This window comes from Carya illinoinensis, chromosome 11 (assembly GCF_018687715.1).
Source record: "Carya illinoinensis cultivar Pawnee chromosome 11, C.illinoinensisPawnee_v1, whole genome shotgun sequence".
In the NCBI taxonomy this organism is placed as follows: Eukaryota; Viridiplantae; Streptophyta; class Magnoliopsida; order Fagales; family Juglandaceae; genus Carya; species Carya illinoinensis.
In genome coordinates, this window is record NC_056762.1 from 17067999 (window position 1) to 17082537 (window position 14539).

Consider the following 14539-nt stretch of genomic DNA (forward strand, 5'->3'; position numbering starts at 1 on the left):
TTAATGTATGGAAATATGTAATGGCCATATGAAAGGAAATGATATCAAAGAAATTGGCAGATTGCAATGCCGGGTAAGTAGTATTGGTAGTGCACCCAGTGCTGCTCCCTGACAGAAAGGGGTTCCTAACCTGTGGCCACGGGTGGAATCCAGGTCCAATAGGACAGCTAACCCCAACACACGGGGCGTAATAGTGTGTTGGCCACAAGAAAGTGAAAGATTAAATGAAGTGTATGCATGAAGATATGATATATAAGTATGTATGAGAATAAAAAATAAAGATTTTGCATGAAAGTATGAAGTGAGTATATGCATGATAGTAAGAAGTAAGTGTATGCATGATGTTATAAAGAAAGTATATGTATGGAAGTATTGTCAGAATTAGTATTGGTTTATGAATGCATGTTTTCAAAAGAAAGTACTATATGCTTATTAAGTTAACAGCATGGTGTACTGCTTACTGAATATTAGACTCACTTTGTGTTTATGTTTTAAACGTCCAGGTATAGATGAATCTACTGAGGAGCCGAGTATTTCTGAGGAGGGAGGGGCCGATGTTTAGTAGTCCCTTGGTAGTTTGGTTTTTTTTTTTATGAAAATATATGTTTCTTATGTTTTAATACTGGACCCCAGACGGGGATGTTTTATTAAGTTAACTTCTAGACAAGATACCTTCGGGTATAAAGTATAAAGACTGAAATGACTGAGTCCCTTTTTGTTTAAAGTAGTTATGTTAAATAAATGGATGATGGACTCTGAGAGTCCTTTGTAAAGGAATGTAAAGGTATGTCTATTAGATGTTTCTTTCAGTTAGAAATTAGAATTTATGCGTGATGCGTTCGAATCGTCTCGCATTATCTTTTAAAAAAAATTAATAAAATAATAATAATAATACTAATAACAATATGGGAATTCATATATAAATAAATTTACTGCTATAATAGGAAAAAGAATAGGTACGGGATCACGGTCTCCCTCTTGATAGGGTGGGGTTGTGACAAATCTTGGTATCAGAGCAAAGGTTAAGAAGTCCTGTAGACTTTAGGGGTAAACTAGGCTAAGGCCCTCTCTCTAAAGTATGCCAAGCTCCACAGCAGGTTCAAATGGTATTTCTTATTGCATGATATGAATTTTGTATAGAGATTTCAAGTTATGTATGCTACTTTGTATGAGTTTTTGCTAATGCTATTGTTATCCATGTTCTAGTATGGCAACACAACACAATAACTATAAACGTCGAGGGCGGCCCAGTGTCTATAATCCTGAAGATCAACAAGAATCTCCTAGAGATTCAGAAAACCTTGTGGATGCGGCAACTCGCCCTATAGAGGCTTTCACTAGTGGGCAAACCGCCATGCAAGTACAAGTCCCACATCTGACTGCTTTTGATTGCTTCTGCAAACAGCATCCTCCGTTGTTTGATGGCAAGGGTACGAAATTAGATGCAGATAATTGGTTAGAGCACTTGGAGAAAATTTTCAGTGTAATCAGCTGTACTGAGGAACAAAAGGTAGAAATTGCAGCATATAACTTGGCTGATGTGGCCAATGGGTGGTGGAAGGCCACTCGCGGATTTATTCAGCAGGAATTGGGTGAAGCTACCCCTATATCATGGAATAAATTTAAAGAGGCATTTAATGACTGGTTCTTTCCTGTATCCATTCGAGAGGCCAAGGCCCGAGAGTTTGCTGACTTGAAACAAGGGACAATGACAGTGAGACAGTATGCATCAAAATTTGTGGAGTTGTCAAGATTTGCCCCACACTTGGTCCACACCGAGGCACTGAAGGCCGAGAAGTTTGAGCGAGGCCTAAACCCCAGAATTATGGACTCCCTTCTTGCATTGAAAATTAGAAAGTTCGCGGACTTGGAAGATAGAGTAGTGATACTTGAGGAGAATTTACGAGTCCGGGCAGGGGAATTCAATCAAAGGAAGAGGCCATTTTATGCCATGGAGCAAAATAAGGGCAAGAGACCTATGTACAGCCCGATGCCCAAGCCAATCCAAGTGGTCAAACCTCCCCAACGTGGTACAACAGCGCCTCACCCCGCATGCCAAAACTATGGCAAACGTCATGCCGGGAAGTGCCTTATGGGGACTAACATCTGCTTTAAATGTGGTAAGATAGGTCATTTGGCACGGGAGTGTACAATACTTGTGGCCCCTAATACTCAAGTGCAGAATCAAGGGTAGAAGAGTCCAGAACCGGCTCGAGTTTTCGCATTAACATTTGATGATGCTGATACTTCTCCTAATGTGGTAACAGGTATTCTTCCCCTGTTTTCGCATCGTGCTTTAGTACTATTTGATTCTGGTGCTACGCATTCATTCATATCCCGTAAATATGCATGCCTGAGTGAGAGAGCACCTGAACCTCTTGAGCCAGTGATGTCTGTTTCTTCACCTCTCGGGAAATCCATGATTTGTCAGTTTGTGCTGAAGGGTTGTGCGATAAAGATACAAGATTGACATCTCCTTGCTGATTTGATATTATTTGATATGGAGGAGTTCGATGTGATTTTGGGCATGGATTGGTTTTCTCAATACCATGCTAGCTTGGAGTGCTTCAAGAAGGAAGTAATCTTTAGACCACCAGGTGAGTTAGAGTTCCGTTTCTATGCTGCGGCTAAGAGTATTATGCCTAAGGTGATCTCAGCATTAAAGGCCACCACTATGTTAAGGAAGGGTTGTGCAAGATTTCTTGCTAGTTTGGTGATGCCACAACCAAATGGGCCTAAGTTGCAAAATATAGAGGTGGTGAAGGATTTTCCTGATGTTTTTCCAGACGAACTACCTGGCTTACCTCCGGATAGGGAGATTGAGTTCTCTATAGATATCATTCCGGGAACGGCACCTATCTCTAAAACACCATACCGGATGGCACCTGTAGAGCTCAAGGAACTTAAGGATCAATTGCAAGAATTGTTGGAAAAAGGCTTTATTAGCCCTGGTGTATCACCGTGGGGTGCACCAGTTCTCTTTGTGAAAAAGAAGGATGGGTCGTTGCGACTTTGTATTGATTATAGAGAACTTAATAGGGTGACCGTTAAGAATCGGTATCCTCTACCACGGATTGATGATTTATTTGATCAACTTCAAGGATTCTAAGTATTTTCAAAGATTGATCTCCGATCAGGGTACCATCAGTTGAAGATTAAGGCGGAGGATATTCCAAAGACTGCTTTTAGAACGAGATATGGACATTATGAATTTTTAGTGATGTCCTTTGGATTGACTAACGCCCCAGTGGCTTTCATGGACTTGATGAATCGTGTCTTTAAGAAGTATATTGATCAGTTTGTAATAGTATTTATTGATGACATTCTTATTTATTCAAGAACCCCGGAAGAACATGTGAAGCATTTGGAGGTTGTTCTTCAAGTTTTGCGGGAGAAGAAATTATATGCTAAATTGAATAAGTGTGAGTTTTGGTTACAAAAGATTTCTTTTCTTGGTCATATAATTTCAAAAGATGGTATTTCCGTAGATCCTGCAAAGGTGGAGGCGATAGCGGAATGGCCTAGACCAAAAACTATTCAAGAAATTAGAAGCTTCCTTGGTCTTGCGGGGTATTATCGAAGATTTGTTGGAGGGTTTTCTCGCATTGCAGTTCCTTTAACGACCTTGACCCGAAAGGGTGAGGAATTCATATGGACGGCAGAATGTGAGAAAAGCTTTCAGGAGCTCAAGGAGAAACTTGTGACGGCACCTGTTCTTACTATACCTTTGGGTACAGAAGGATTTGTGATATACAGCGATGCCTCACACAAAGGGTTGGGGTGTGTTCTTATGCAGCATGGAAAAGTTGTAGCGTATGCTTTGCGTCAACTTAAGGATTATGAGCGCAACTACCCAACCCATGATTTAGAGTTGGCTGCTGTGGTATTTGCCTTAAAGATATGGCAACATTACCTTTATGGGGAACATTGTGAAATTTATACAGACTACAAGAGTCTAAAATATTTCTTCACTCGAAAAGAGTTAAATATGAGGCAGCATAGATGGTTAGAGTTATTGAAAGATTATGATTGTAATATCAACTACCACCCCGGCAAAGCTAATGTAGTTGCCGACGCTCTTAGTCGGAAGTCTTCTTCTGGCACTCTCAGGAGCATGTATACTCCCCAGAAATTTGTTCTTCTAGATATGGAGAAGCTAGGAGTGGAAATGGTGAAGGATGTACAAGCAAGGCTGAAAAGCCTAGTTCTGGGCCCGACAATATTGGACCAAATTAAAGCTGCTCAAAGTGAAGACCTTAACCTCCAGAAGATCAAAGCAGATATTTTAGAAGGAAAACAACCTGATTTTGTGATTTCTGGTGATGGATCATTGCGGTTTAAAGGAAGATTGTGTGTACCAGTTAAAAAGGAACTAAGGGATTTAATATTGAGGGAAGCACATCGGTCTCTATACACAGTGCATCCAGGTAGTACCAAAATGTATCGAGACCTGAGACAACACTACTGGTGGAGCGGCATGAAACGAGACGTGGCTAACTTTGTAGCTCAATGCCTGACATGCTAGCAAGTTAAGGCTGAGCATCAAAGACCCTCGGGAGTACTACAGCCACTACCAATACCAGTTTGGACATGGGATGAAATCAGCATGGATTTTGTAACTGGATTTCCTAAAGCCCAAGGAGGACAAGATTCTGTGTGGGTGATTGTCGATAGATTATCAAAATCAGCCCACTTCATACCAATTCAGATGACTTACTCGATGAGCAAGTTGGCAGAGATATATGTCAAGGAGATAGTTAGGTTGCACGGAGTTCCGTCCAAGATAGTATCGGATAGGGACTCATGGTTTACTTCAGCATTTTGGAGGAGTGTGCAAAGGAACTTGGGGACATAATTGATTTATAGCACTACTTTCCACCCTCAGACAGATGGGCAGTCGGAGAGAACAATTCAAATTCTTGAAGATATGTTACGGGCATGTGTCTTGGATTTCAAGGAAAGTTGGATAAAATACTTACCATTAGTTGAATTTGCCTACAATAATAGTCACCAAGAGAGTATCAATGCGGCACCATATGAAGTTTTGTATGGGCGCAAATGTAGATCACCCCTTTATTGGGACGAGGTTGGTGAGAAAAAGATGCTGGGCACTGACTTAGTTCAAAATATGCAAGAAAAAGTAGCTATCATTAGAAAGAGGCTTGCCCTAGCTCAAGAGAGACAAAAGAAATATGCTGACCATAGAAGAAGGGAGCTGCACTTTGAGGTAGGAGACAAAGTATTCCTTCGAGTAGCTCCAATGAAAGGAGTTCTGAGATTCGGCAAGAAAGGAAAATTAACCCCAAGATACATAGGCCCATTTGAGATTCTTGAAAAGATAGAAGCAGTTGCATATCGACTCGCACTACCCCTAGAATTTTCAGTCATGCATAATTTTTTCCATGTTTCAATGCTTTGAAAATATGTGCATGACCCTACACATGTGTTGGATTATGCACCTCTCCAAGTGCATAAAGATTTCTCATACGAGGAAGGACCAGTCCGAATCTTAGATCGAGAGGTTCGAGTACTTCGCAATAAAACCATTCCGATGGTCAAAGTACTTTGGAACCACCACACTGAGCAAGAGGCAACCTGGGAACATGAAGACAACGTGAGGATTAAATATCCCACTCTTTTTCTTTAAGGTACGTTCAATCTCGAGGACGAGATTATCTTAAGGTGGGGAGAGTTGTAATACCCTACTCTTACTATGTGAGTCTTTACGTCATTTTATTTTATTCGTTAAGTTAAATATGTTCATGTAAAGATTTTTATTATTTTATTTAGATGGGTATGTTTTTACTTTTATGTGGGTTGTTAAAATAAATTAAGTACATGATTTTAAGGCCTTATAGTATTTTCTCCTTAAATCCTAAAATTTTATGATTTATGAAAGAGCACAAATGAATCCCACCATTGGATTGGTAATTGGAATAGTTATCTTCCTAAATCTAATCCTAACCCTCCATTTCCTTAAGCTTTTAATGACCAAAATTTAACTAAGCCTTCTTCTCTTATGAACCATCGATCTACACCTAATAGATGAAATATTTTCTCTTCAAACCCATCGGTCTACACCTAATAGATGAAGGATTTTATTTTCAAACCCATCGGTCTATACCTAATGGATGAAGGATTTTATCTTCAAACCCATCGGTCTACACCTAATAGATGAAGGATTTTCCTCTTCAAACCCATCGGTCTACACCTAACAAATGAAGAACAAGTCTTCTTCATCTCTCTTTCCATGCTAGCCAATGCCACTTCCCTCTTTTCTTCTCCTCTTTAAGAAATCAAACTCCTCTCATTTTCTTCAAGCTTTGGACCTTCATTTCACCTCTTGAAAGAATCTAAGAGCTTAAGGTAAATTGTTTAATGGGATTTAATGTGATTTTGGAAGCTAACTAAATTGTTTAGTTTATGTTTTGATGTTATGTTTTATATATATACATATATGCTCTGTTTTAATGGATTAAGTATTTATATGGGGATGTTTTGATGTTATGTTTTGTATATCTACATATATGCTCTATTTTAAGGGATTAATTATATATATAAGGCTGTTTTAATGTTCTGTTTTGTGTATATATATAATTATGTTCTGTTTTAAGTGATTAAATACATATATGGAGTTGTTTTGATGTTATGTTAACTAAATTAACTATTTTCTTATGTTACTCTTGTAAAGATTTGTCGAGAGGGTAGTTAATTGAGGTAACATTAAGGGTAGAAAACGATGTTAGATTTTTAATATTTTAGCCATCATTAAAAGGGGATCTAAAGGATGTTGGATGAGTTTTAACACACTTGTTATTTATTGGATTAGGATTTTCTGAAGTTAAAGGGATTGCAGCGGATCGATGTAAGTAGCTATGACCATACGCCCACATCAAGTTCTCTTGTGGAAGAATATTTCTCTATCTCTTTCCAAACATTCCTCTAATTAAAGAATAAATGAGTTTATATTATGTACAAGCCTTTCTTGATAGCCCCTGTTAAGTATCCTATTGATTATAATTGATTGTATGTATATATGGTAATGCATGCATGTAGTCCCTAAGTCATGAAATTTTTATACATGTTTCTTGAAATAAATAAGATTTTATTTATATGTAAGCATGACATAAAATGCTATTTTTCAAAATAAAAGCATATTCATCAGACTAAGGAAGATATTGAAAATGTTGATTTCAAAGAAAGAAAATGAATGAATTAATGTATGAAAATATGTAATGGCCATATGAAAGGAAATGATATCAAAGAAATGGGCAGATTGCAATGCCGGGTAAGTAGTATTGGTAGTGCACCCAGTGCTGCTCCCTGACAGAAAGGGGTTCCTAACCTGTGGCCATGGGTGGAATCCAGGTCCAATAGGACAGCTAACCCCAACACACGGGGCGTAATAGTGTGTTGGCCACAAGAAAGTGAAAGATTAAATGAAGTGTATGCATGAAGATATGATATATAAGTATGTATGAGAATAAGAAATAAAGATTTGGCATGAAAGTATGAAGTGAGTATATGCATGATAGTATGAAGTAAGTGTATGCATGATGTTATAAAGAATGTAGATGTATGGAAGTATTGTCAGAATTAGTATTGGTTTATGAATGCATGTTTTCAAAAGAAAGTAGTATATGCTTATTAAGTTAACAGCATGGTGTACTGCTTACTGAGTATTAGACTCACTTTGTGTTTATGTTTTACATGTCCAGGTACAGATTAATCTACTGAGGAGCCGAGTATTTCAGAGGAGGGAGGGGCCGATGTTTAGTAGTCCCTTGGTAGTTTGGTTTTTTTTTTTTTTTATGAAAATATATGTTTCTTATGTTTTAATACTGGACCCCACACGGGGATGTTTTATTGAGTTAACTTGTAGACAAGATACCTTCGAGTGTAAAGTATATAGTGGGGTAATGGAAACCCCTCTTGCTTTAAGTTAGTTTCATTTTGTAAAGACTGAAAGGACTGAGTCCCTTTTTGTTTAAAGTAGTTATGTTAAATAAATGGATGACGGACTCTGAGAGTCCTTTGTAAAGGAATGTAAAGGTATGTCTATTAGATGTTTCTTTCAGTTAGAAATTAGAATTTATGCGTGATGCGTTCGAATCGTCTCGCATTATCTTTTAAAAAAAATTAATAAAATAATAATAATAATACTAATAACAATATGGGAATTCATATATAAATAAACTTACTGCTATAATAGGAAAAAGAATAGGTACGGGATCACGGTCTCCCTCTTGATAGGGTGGGGTTGTGACAATGTCACTCAGTATTATCTACTCCCGAGTGACCAGAGGAGCTCCACCGAGATAATACCCCATCCTGACTTGGGGGTCGTGATACACACACACCCGAAAATCCATTTATACAAATAAAACCAGTTTTTCTCAATTTAAAACATGCACATGAATGCACCATGCAATGCACACCTCAAGACACAAACCATCCAACCAATCACAATATCAACAAAACTAAGCAACTCCGTCCTCAATCCATCCGACCCCCGACTCCTCGGACTCAGTCAGGAATTAACCAACCAGTCAAATAAATCATTGTAAGAGCAATAATATATTTAAATGTAAAATAGAGTTTGGAAAATACTTACAGTGCTATAAGGTATTTTTCGAAGGATCACAACGTTGCAAACGGTAGAGAAAAAATAACGTAACAGTGTATTTTACACTGTGGTCGTGGGTTGTAAAATACTCACTTTTGAACGGGGACAAACCAAGACTTGGGATTGATAGAGAATGGCCTAGAGATGTTTATGAAGCTAATGAAAGTGAGTTTTGGTCGTGGGTGGCGGTGGAAATAGTGGTTGAAGTGAAAAAAGAGTAAATTGGAGTTAAGCTAGTGGGAGCTGCTCCGACAACGGATCAGGGCCAGAAATGGGTGGGTTAGGACCAAAAGAGGTAGCTAATGAAGTGGTAAAAAGATGGTGGCCAGAGGTGGAGCGACAGCAGTGGAAATGGCCAAAAACCATGCGGCTTAGATGGGCTCTCTGCGGAAAACGGCGGCTCGGATGGAGGTGAGATTTGGTGGGGATGTTCACCGGCTGGAGGGGAAACTTTCTGAGTGGGTGGTACCGGCCACGTCGCTGGCGAGTGGTGGTTCTGGGTTGAAGAGCTGGACGGTGACGGAGAGAGGGAGAGAGGTCGAGCGTGTGGGAGAGAAAGAAGAAAGAAGAAAAAAAAAAGAAAAGAAGGAAAGGAAAAAGAGAAAAAGAAAAAGAGAAAAAGAAAAAGAAAAGATGGGGGAAAAGAAATGAGATCCAATCCTCACCTCCGGATTTCAAAAATGGATCCGACGAAAACAAATATAAAAACTATAAAACGACTAAAATAAATTAAACACCACATTAAACTAAAATAAAACCAATTAAAATACAATAAATTAAAATACTCCTTCAGTGAAAATACACGTAAAAACGGGGTATCACATTTCAGTTGATCGATTCCTGGTTTTCCTTTAAATCCTGAGACAAGATCTACCATTCGGGAGAAATGGTAGTTGGGACTACCAGGTTAATAGAAAATCTCTACACAGGTTAATGATGCATGGATGACAATAAAAGCATGAATGCATGATCAAAGTCATAAGTAAGCATATTATAACTTGACATATAACATGGCATAACTAACATAACTTTAACTGAAACGTGAACTAAACTTGACTTGACATGACATAAACTTGATCTAAGACTTGATTTGACATAAACGTGAACTTGAACATAACATAAACATAAACTTGACCATAACATGAACGTGAACTTGAACACAACATAATGATTATAGTATGACAGATTATACTCATTCACTATAGTACCCGGCAGCACATAAGGCTTGACCGAAGTACCAAGCAACTCATATCATCATTGACTGTGGTATAAATTAATTGATTTATCTATTTATAGTATGACAGATTATACTCCTTCATTGTAGTACCCGACAACGCATAAGCCTTAATTGCAATATCAGGCAGCGCATATCATCCTTGGCATCTAATATTACTCTAGTATTGATATTTTTTACTAGAATAAATGTTATTTTAAAGCAAATTCCATCATTGCAAACATGTGCATTTGATAATTTATAATTTATGTTTAATTTTGTTTTAAGGAAGAAAAGAAGAAGTGGTGGACAATGTGATAGAGAAGGTGGGTAATCATTTTGTAGTGTAAAAATTTGGAGGCTTTCTTGGAGAGGAATAGGAAGAATGAGAGATTCAGGTCCAAACTGATCCCACCATAGCAGGAACCATCTGGGAAGAGTTTTAATTTCCCGTAATTTGTCAAAATGAAGGGACCAGGAATGTCGCAAATTTTTATTTTGTTTTAAAAATATTTTTGTCCATGCCTAGTAATCATAATAATCAAAATATGGTGGATCATATGGTTGAGAAAATCTTCTGGTCAAATAAGGGTTTTTTCCCCACTGTTCTAAGGTAAGAACTTGTCTAATAGTGGCTTTATGAAAAGTAATAATCAGAGATGCAGGTAGAGAAAGTTGAGATTGAAAAGAACAAGGAATTTCAGAAATAATAATAGAATCTGTATTTACCAAAATAAATTCATAAAAATTTTGGGTTTTTGTAATATTTTGTGGAACATAATACCAGTCTGGTAGTAGAAATGCATCAAGTAATTTTTGAAGATTAGTGAGGTGCTGTAATTCTAATTCAATAAGAAAGACTGGATGCCAAAGACAAGAATGGCGCAAATTTTTATTGTCTTAAAAATGTTTTTGTCCATGCCTGCTGGTAATCATAATAATTAAAATATGGTGGATCATATGATTGAGAAAATCTTCTAGTCAAATATGGGCTTTTTCCCCACTGTTCTAAAGCAAGAACTTGTTTAATAGTGACTTTATGAAAAGCAATAATTGGAGATGCAGGTGGAGAAGGTTGAGATTGGAAAGAACAAGGAATTTCAGAAATAATAATAAAATCTGTATCTACCAAAATAAATTCATAAAAATTTTGGGTTTTTATAATATTTTGTATAACATAATACCATTTTGGTAGTAGAAATGCATCAAGTAATTTTTGAGGATTAGTGAGGTGCTGTAATTCTGATTCAATAGGAAAGAATGGATGCCAATAAGTTTTGAGGATAATAGGAGTTGTAGAAGACAGAGATAATAGTGGAGGATTGACAATCTGGGAAGAAGTAGAAGAAGAAGTAGAAACAGTTTTTGAATATGTAGTTAATTTGGGAGAAGATAATGGTGAGAATGGATTATAGGATGGCCTGATATTTTGTAGTAATGTTCACAACACCGTGTAAGGTCTTAGAGTGGCAGAAGGACAGGGTGAAGAAGGAGATGGTGGCCTGGCATATGAAGATTTGGACTTTACTCTAGACTTTGATAATGACATGATTTTTCCTGTAACAATTCTCGAGATAGAAAATCAGGAAGAGAATTAGATTCTCCTTTAATATGTTCAATATCAAAATTGAAAATACTTAAAATAGCTTGCCATTTGACAAATATTTGTTTAGTAGCTAGATTTTTTACATCTTTAATCAAAACCTCATTGGCTGATTTATAATCTATTCTAAATAAAAACTTTTAATTCAATAAATCGTCTTGAAATTTGGAAATACATAATACAATAGTTAATTTTTTTAAAATAGTATTATAATTCTTTTGAGCATGATTCCAACATATTGAATGAAATCTAATAATTTGTTCTAAGTTATTTGATAATTTTTGTTTCATAATTCCTCCATAACTGAGATTAGAAGTATCTGTTTTAACAATTTTAAAAGTATGAGGTGATGGAAGTTCTAAGTATGATAGTTTCTTGATATAAGCTTTTATTTGTTTTATAATGCTTGTATGCTTTTCTGTCCATGATGGTGAATTCTTTTTTAATCTTTTAAATAATGGCTTGCATAATGGTCTGAGATATTAATAAAAATTTGCAACATGGTACTGTTTGGCCACATAAAATTCTCATCTCAAACATAAAATTTTCATCTCATCATTACAACTTTTTCAAATCCTCATACAAAATATAATAAACAATTCAAATTTTTTTTAACCTTTTCAAATCTCAATATAGTAATAATATTAAAATATAATATTTTAATATTTAATCTTAAAACTTTAAATTTTCATTTGAAAAATCTCAATGGCCAAGCAGAAGAAATCCTAAAAATCTTTGTAATTGTCGTTTATCATTTATTTCATCAAAAAATTTATTAGCAAATTCTATTGCTCTATATAATAAATAATTTTTAATTATATAATATCATATCATATAAAAATTAATATAATAAATGTTATAAAATTAATATAATAAATAACATTACTTAATAAATAATTATTTAATTTCCATTTACACTTATCAAAAAGTAAATTAATTAATTAAAAAAAAGGCGGGAATCTTGGCAAATTTATTAAAAAAAATGAAAAACAACTGAAACTCTCTTTCACCATCCGCTCAAACGTCGAAATGGAAATCCCCAATCCTGCGTACCCGTCTTGCCCAAATCCCTCTCCGGCAATGCTGAGAAACAACGACCCCTTTGCCTCAATCACTGTTGTTTGCCACGTATCCTCCTCCCAAGAGGATCGCTTGCTTAACTGCCATTTTGCCCTTGAATCCGACGGATGCTCCGACCAAGAAGACGACGACACAACCCCTGCTACCGGCGTCCACGTTGCTCCCACCGGCATTCTCATGGTTTCTCCGCCCGATAGCTCCGATGGAAACGATGATAGCAACCCCCACGACGTGTTCCAGACCCCACCGGAGGGTTCCGTACTGCTGAGCTCAGAGGAACAGGGATTTATGGCCGTTGATCATCCCATTGATCGGATGGCTGATGAACCACGTGACGCAGAAGCCCTTCACGACACTCTGACTGTGCATGGAGGATGTACCGAAGGCACCGATACCGTGGATTTGGGGAAGGACTCACATCTAGGGCTTTCCGTGGTGTCACTGAAGCAGAGAATCGACGACGATTGGGAAGCGAATTCTTCAAGCGGAGAATTGAAGAAATTAGATCTTTTGACCAGAGAATTGTTGTTCAAGGAGGGCTTAACCGAGTCGCTGTCGAAAAAACCAAAAGGTTCGGAGCAAAATTTGGTTTCGGGGGCTTCCGAACCTTATGTGGGAGCTCCAGCTGACCAAAATACGGAAATTTTTGAGCAACGTGGCTTGAGGCTGGAATGTGGGAGGCATCAAAGTCTGGGAATTAGTAAAGAAATGGCGATGGATGCAAACGGTTACGATATCAAAGTTTCCAAAGAAAGCACGGGAAACGGAATGCTGGAATTTCCCAACGGAGAATCGGAAATTCTGCAATCAGAATCCAAAGAAGACCTCGAGGGTGATACCCAACTTGACCCATCAAAGTCTGAAGAGAGCGGCGAGGAGGATTGGGTAGAACCTGAGGAAGGTGAAGAAAGTGGTACGAGGTGTTCACAAGAACAGAATACTCAGCCAATAGAGCGATTGCAATACGTGAGCTCAAGCAAGCTGCGTGGAATTGGGAATTCCAGCGAGGTGAGACCGGAGTCTCGGAAGAAGGCTACGACATTGGAGGTGTTGAAAATTCTGAAGGAAGGCTGTGATTATGAGGATGATAGCCTTAAGAATATCAGTATTTTCGAGATCTGTCAGCAGCGCGGAGTGATTTTTCCACAGCCGAGGTGGTCGCCGGAAGAGGGTTTTAAAGTAGTTGAGCAGCATGAAGATGCTGAGGGTGACGATGCAGAGCAAGAGAAACGAGAACAGTAGGTTCGGAATGGAAAAGGGTGGTATTTTTTGTTGTTGGGGGGGGGGAGGTGGTGTTGAAAATGATAGTTTTGCTGACCCAATGTGGAGGGAGATGAGAGGGCATGGTATATTTTGAGGTCATTGACTGTCTCTTTTTGGCTTGGAATTTGGAAGCTAGATGCTTGTAACAGTAATTCTATGTCTAATTTTTTTTCTTTCGTGCACAGGCCTTTCTGGGTTGTCCTTTTGTTTGGAAGAAATTGTTAGACTGTCGGACATCCTCCTGCTCGCCCCTTTCAAAGGTTTATTAGTAGCATCAAGTAGTGGCTCACCATTTATGGGGGTTCTGTAAATCAGTTTATGCCATTGGTAAACCTGCACAACAGGTGTGGAAACCATGAGAGTCGCATCTATTTCCAATTTCTTTTTTATTTGTACTATGTTTTTGGGAATCGCGAATCTGGTCTCATGATCTGCGCACTGTACGCACTGATTTACTTGCACCAAAACGCTTTAGGTGATTTTAAATATGTGAAGAAAATACACCCTCCTCGGCCGAGACTATGGTTGGGGCGTTCTAGCAACATGCATCGAAGCCCAAGGGCAATAAAGTACCAAGGGCAATAATTACTTTATTTTATTTCATTTACTTAAGAAGCAAGAAAGAAGAATACAACCAGACAACAGGGTGATCCTCACGATTTTCTCGCTACAAATTACACAATTTGAACCATGAAAAGAAAAAAGTTGGAAGTAGCCCAAATGGTAAATTATAGTACTGTTGCCTGTGGATTCG

The 14539-nt window shown here is 37.7% G+C and overlaps 2 protein-coding genes across 2 annotated transcripts; both read left to right on the plus strand.

Moving 5' to 3' along the window:
• Positions 1-1207: 1207 nt before the first annotated feature.
• On the plus strand, positions 1208-2470 carry LOC122282266. The gene is made up of 2 exons (XM_043094219.1): positions 1208-2120; positions 2268-2470. The coding sequence occupies exons 1-2, from the start codon at positions 1208-1210 to the stop codon at positions 2468-2470; spliced, it is 1116 nt and encodes a 371-aa protein (XP_042950153.1).
• Positions 2471-12421: 9951 nt separating this feature from the next.
• On the plus strand, positions 12422-14195 carry LOC122280809. The gene is made up of 2 exons (XM_043091848.1): positions 12422-13880; positions 13971-14195. Exon 1 carries the CDS (start codon positions 12472-12474, stop codon positions 13762-13764), a length of 1293 nt encoding a protein of 430 aa, XP_042947782.1. The 5' UTR covers positions 12422-12471; the 3' UTR covers positions 13765-13880; positions 13971-14195.
• Positions 14196-14539: the final 344 nt, after the last annotated feature.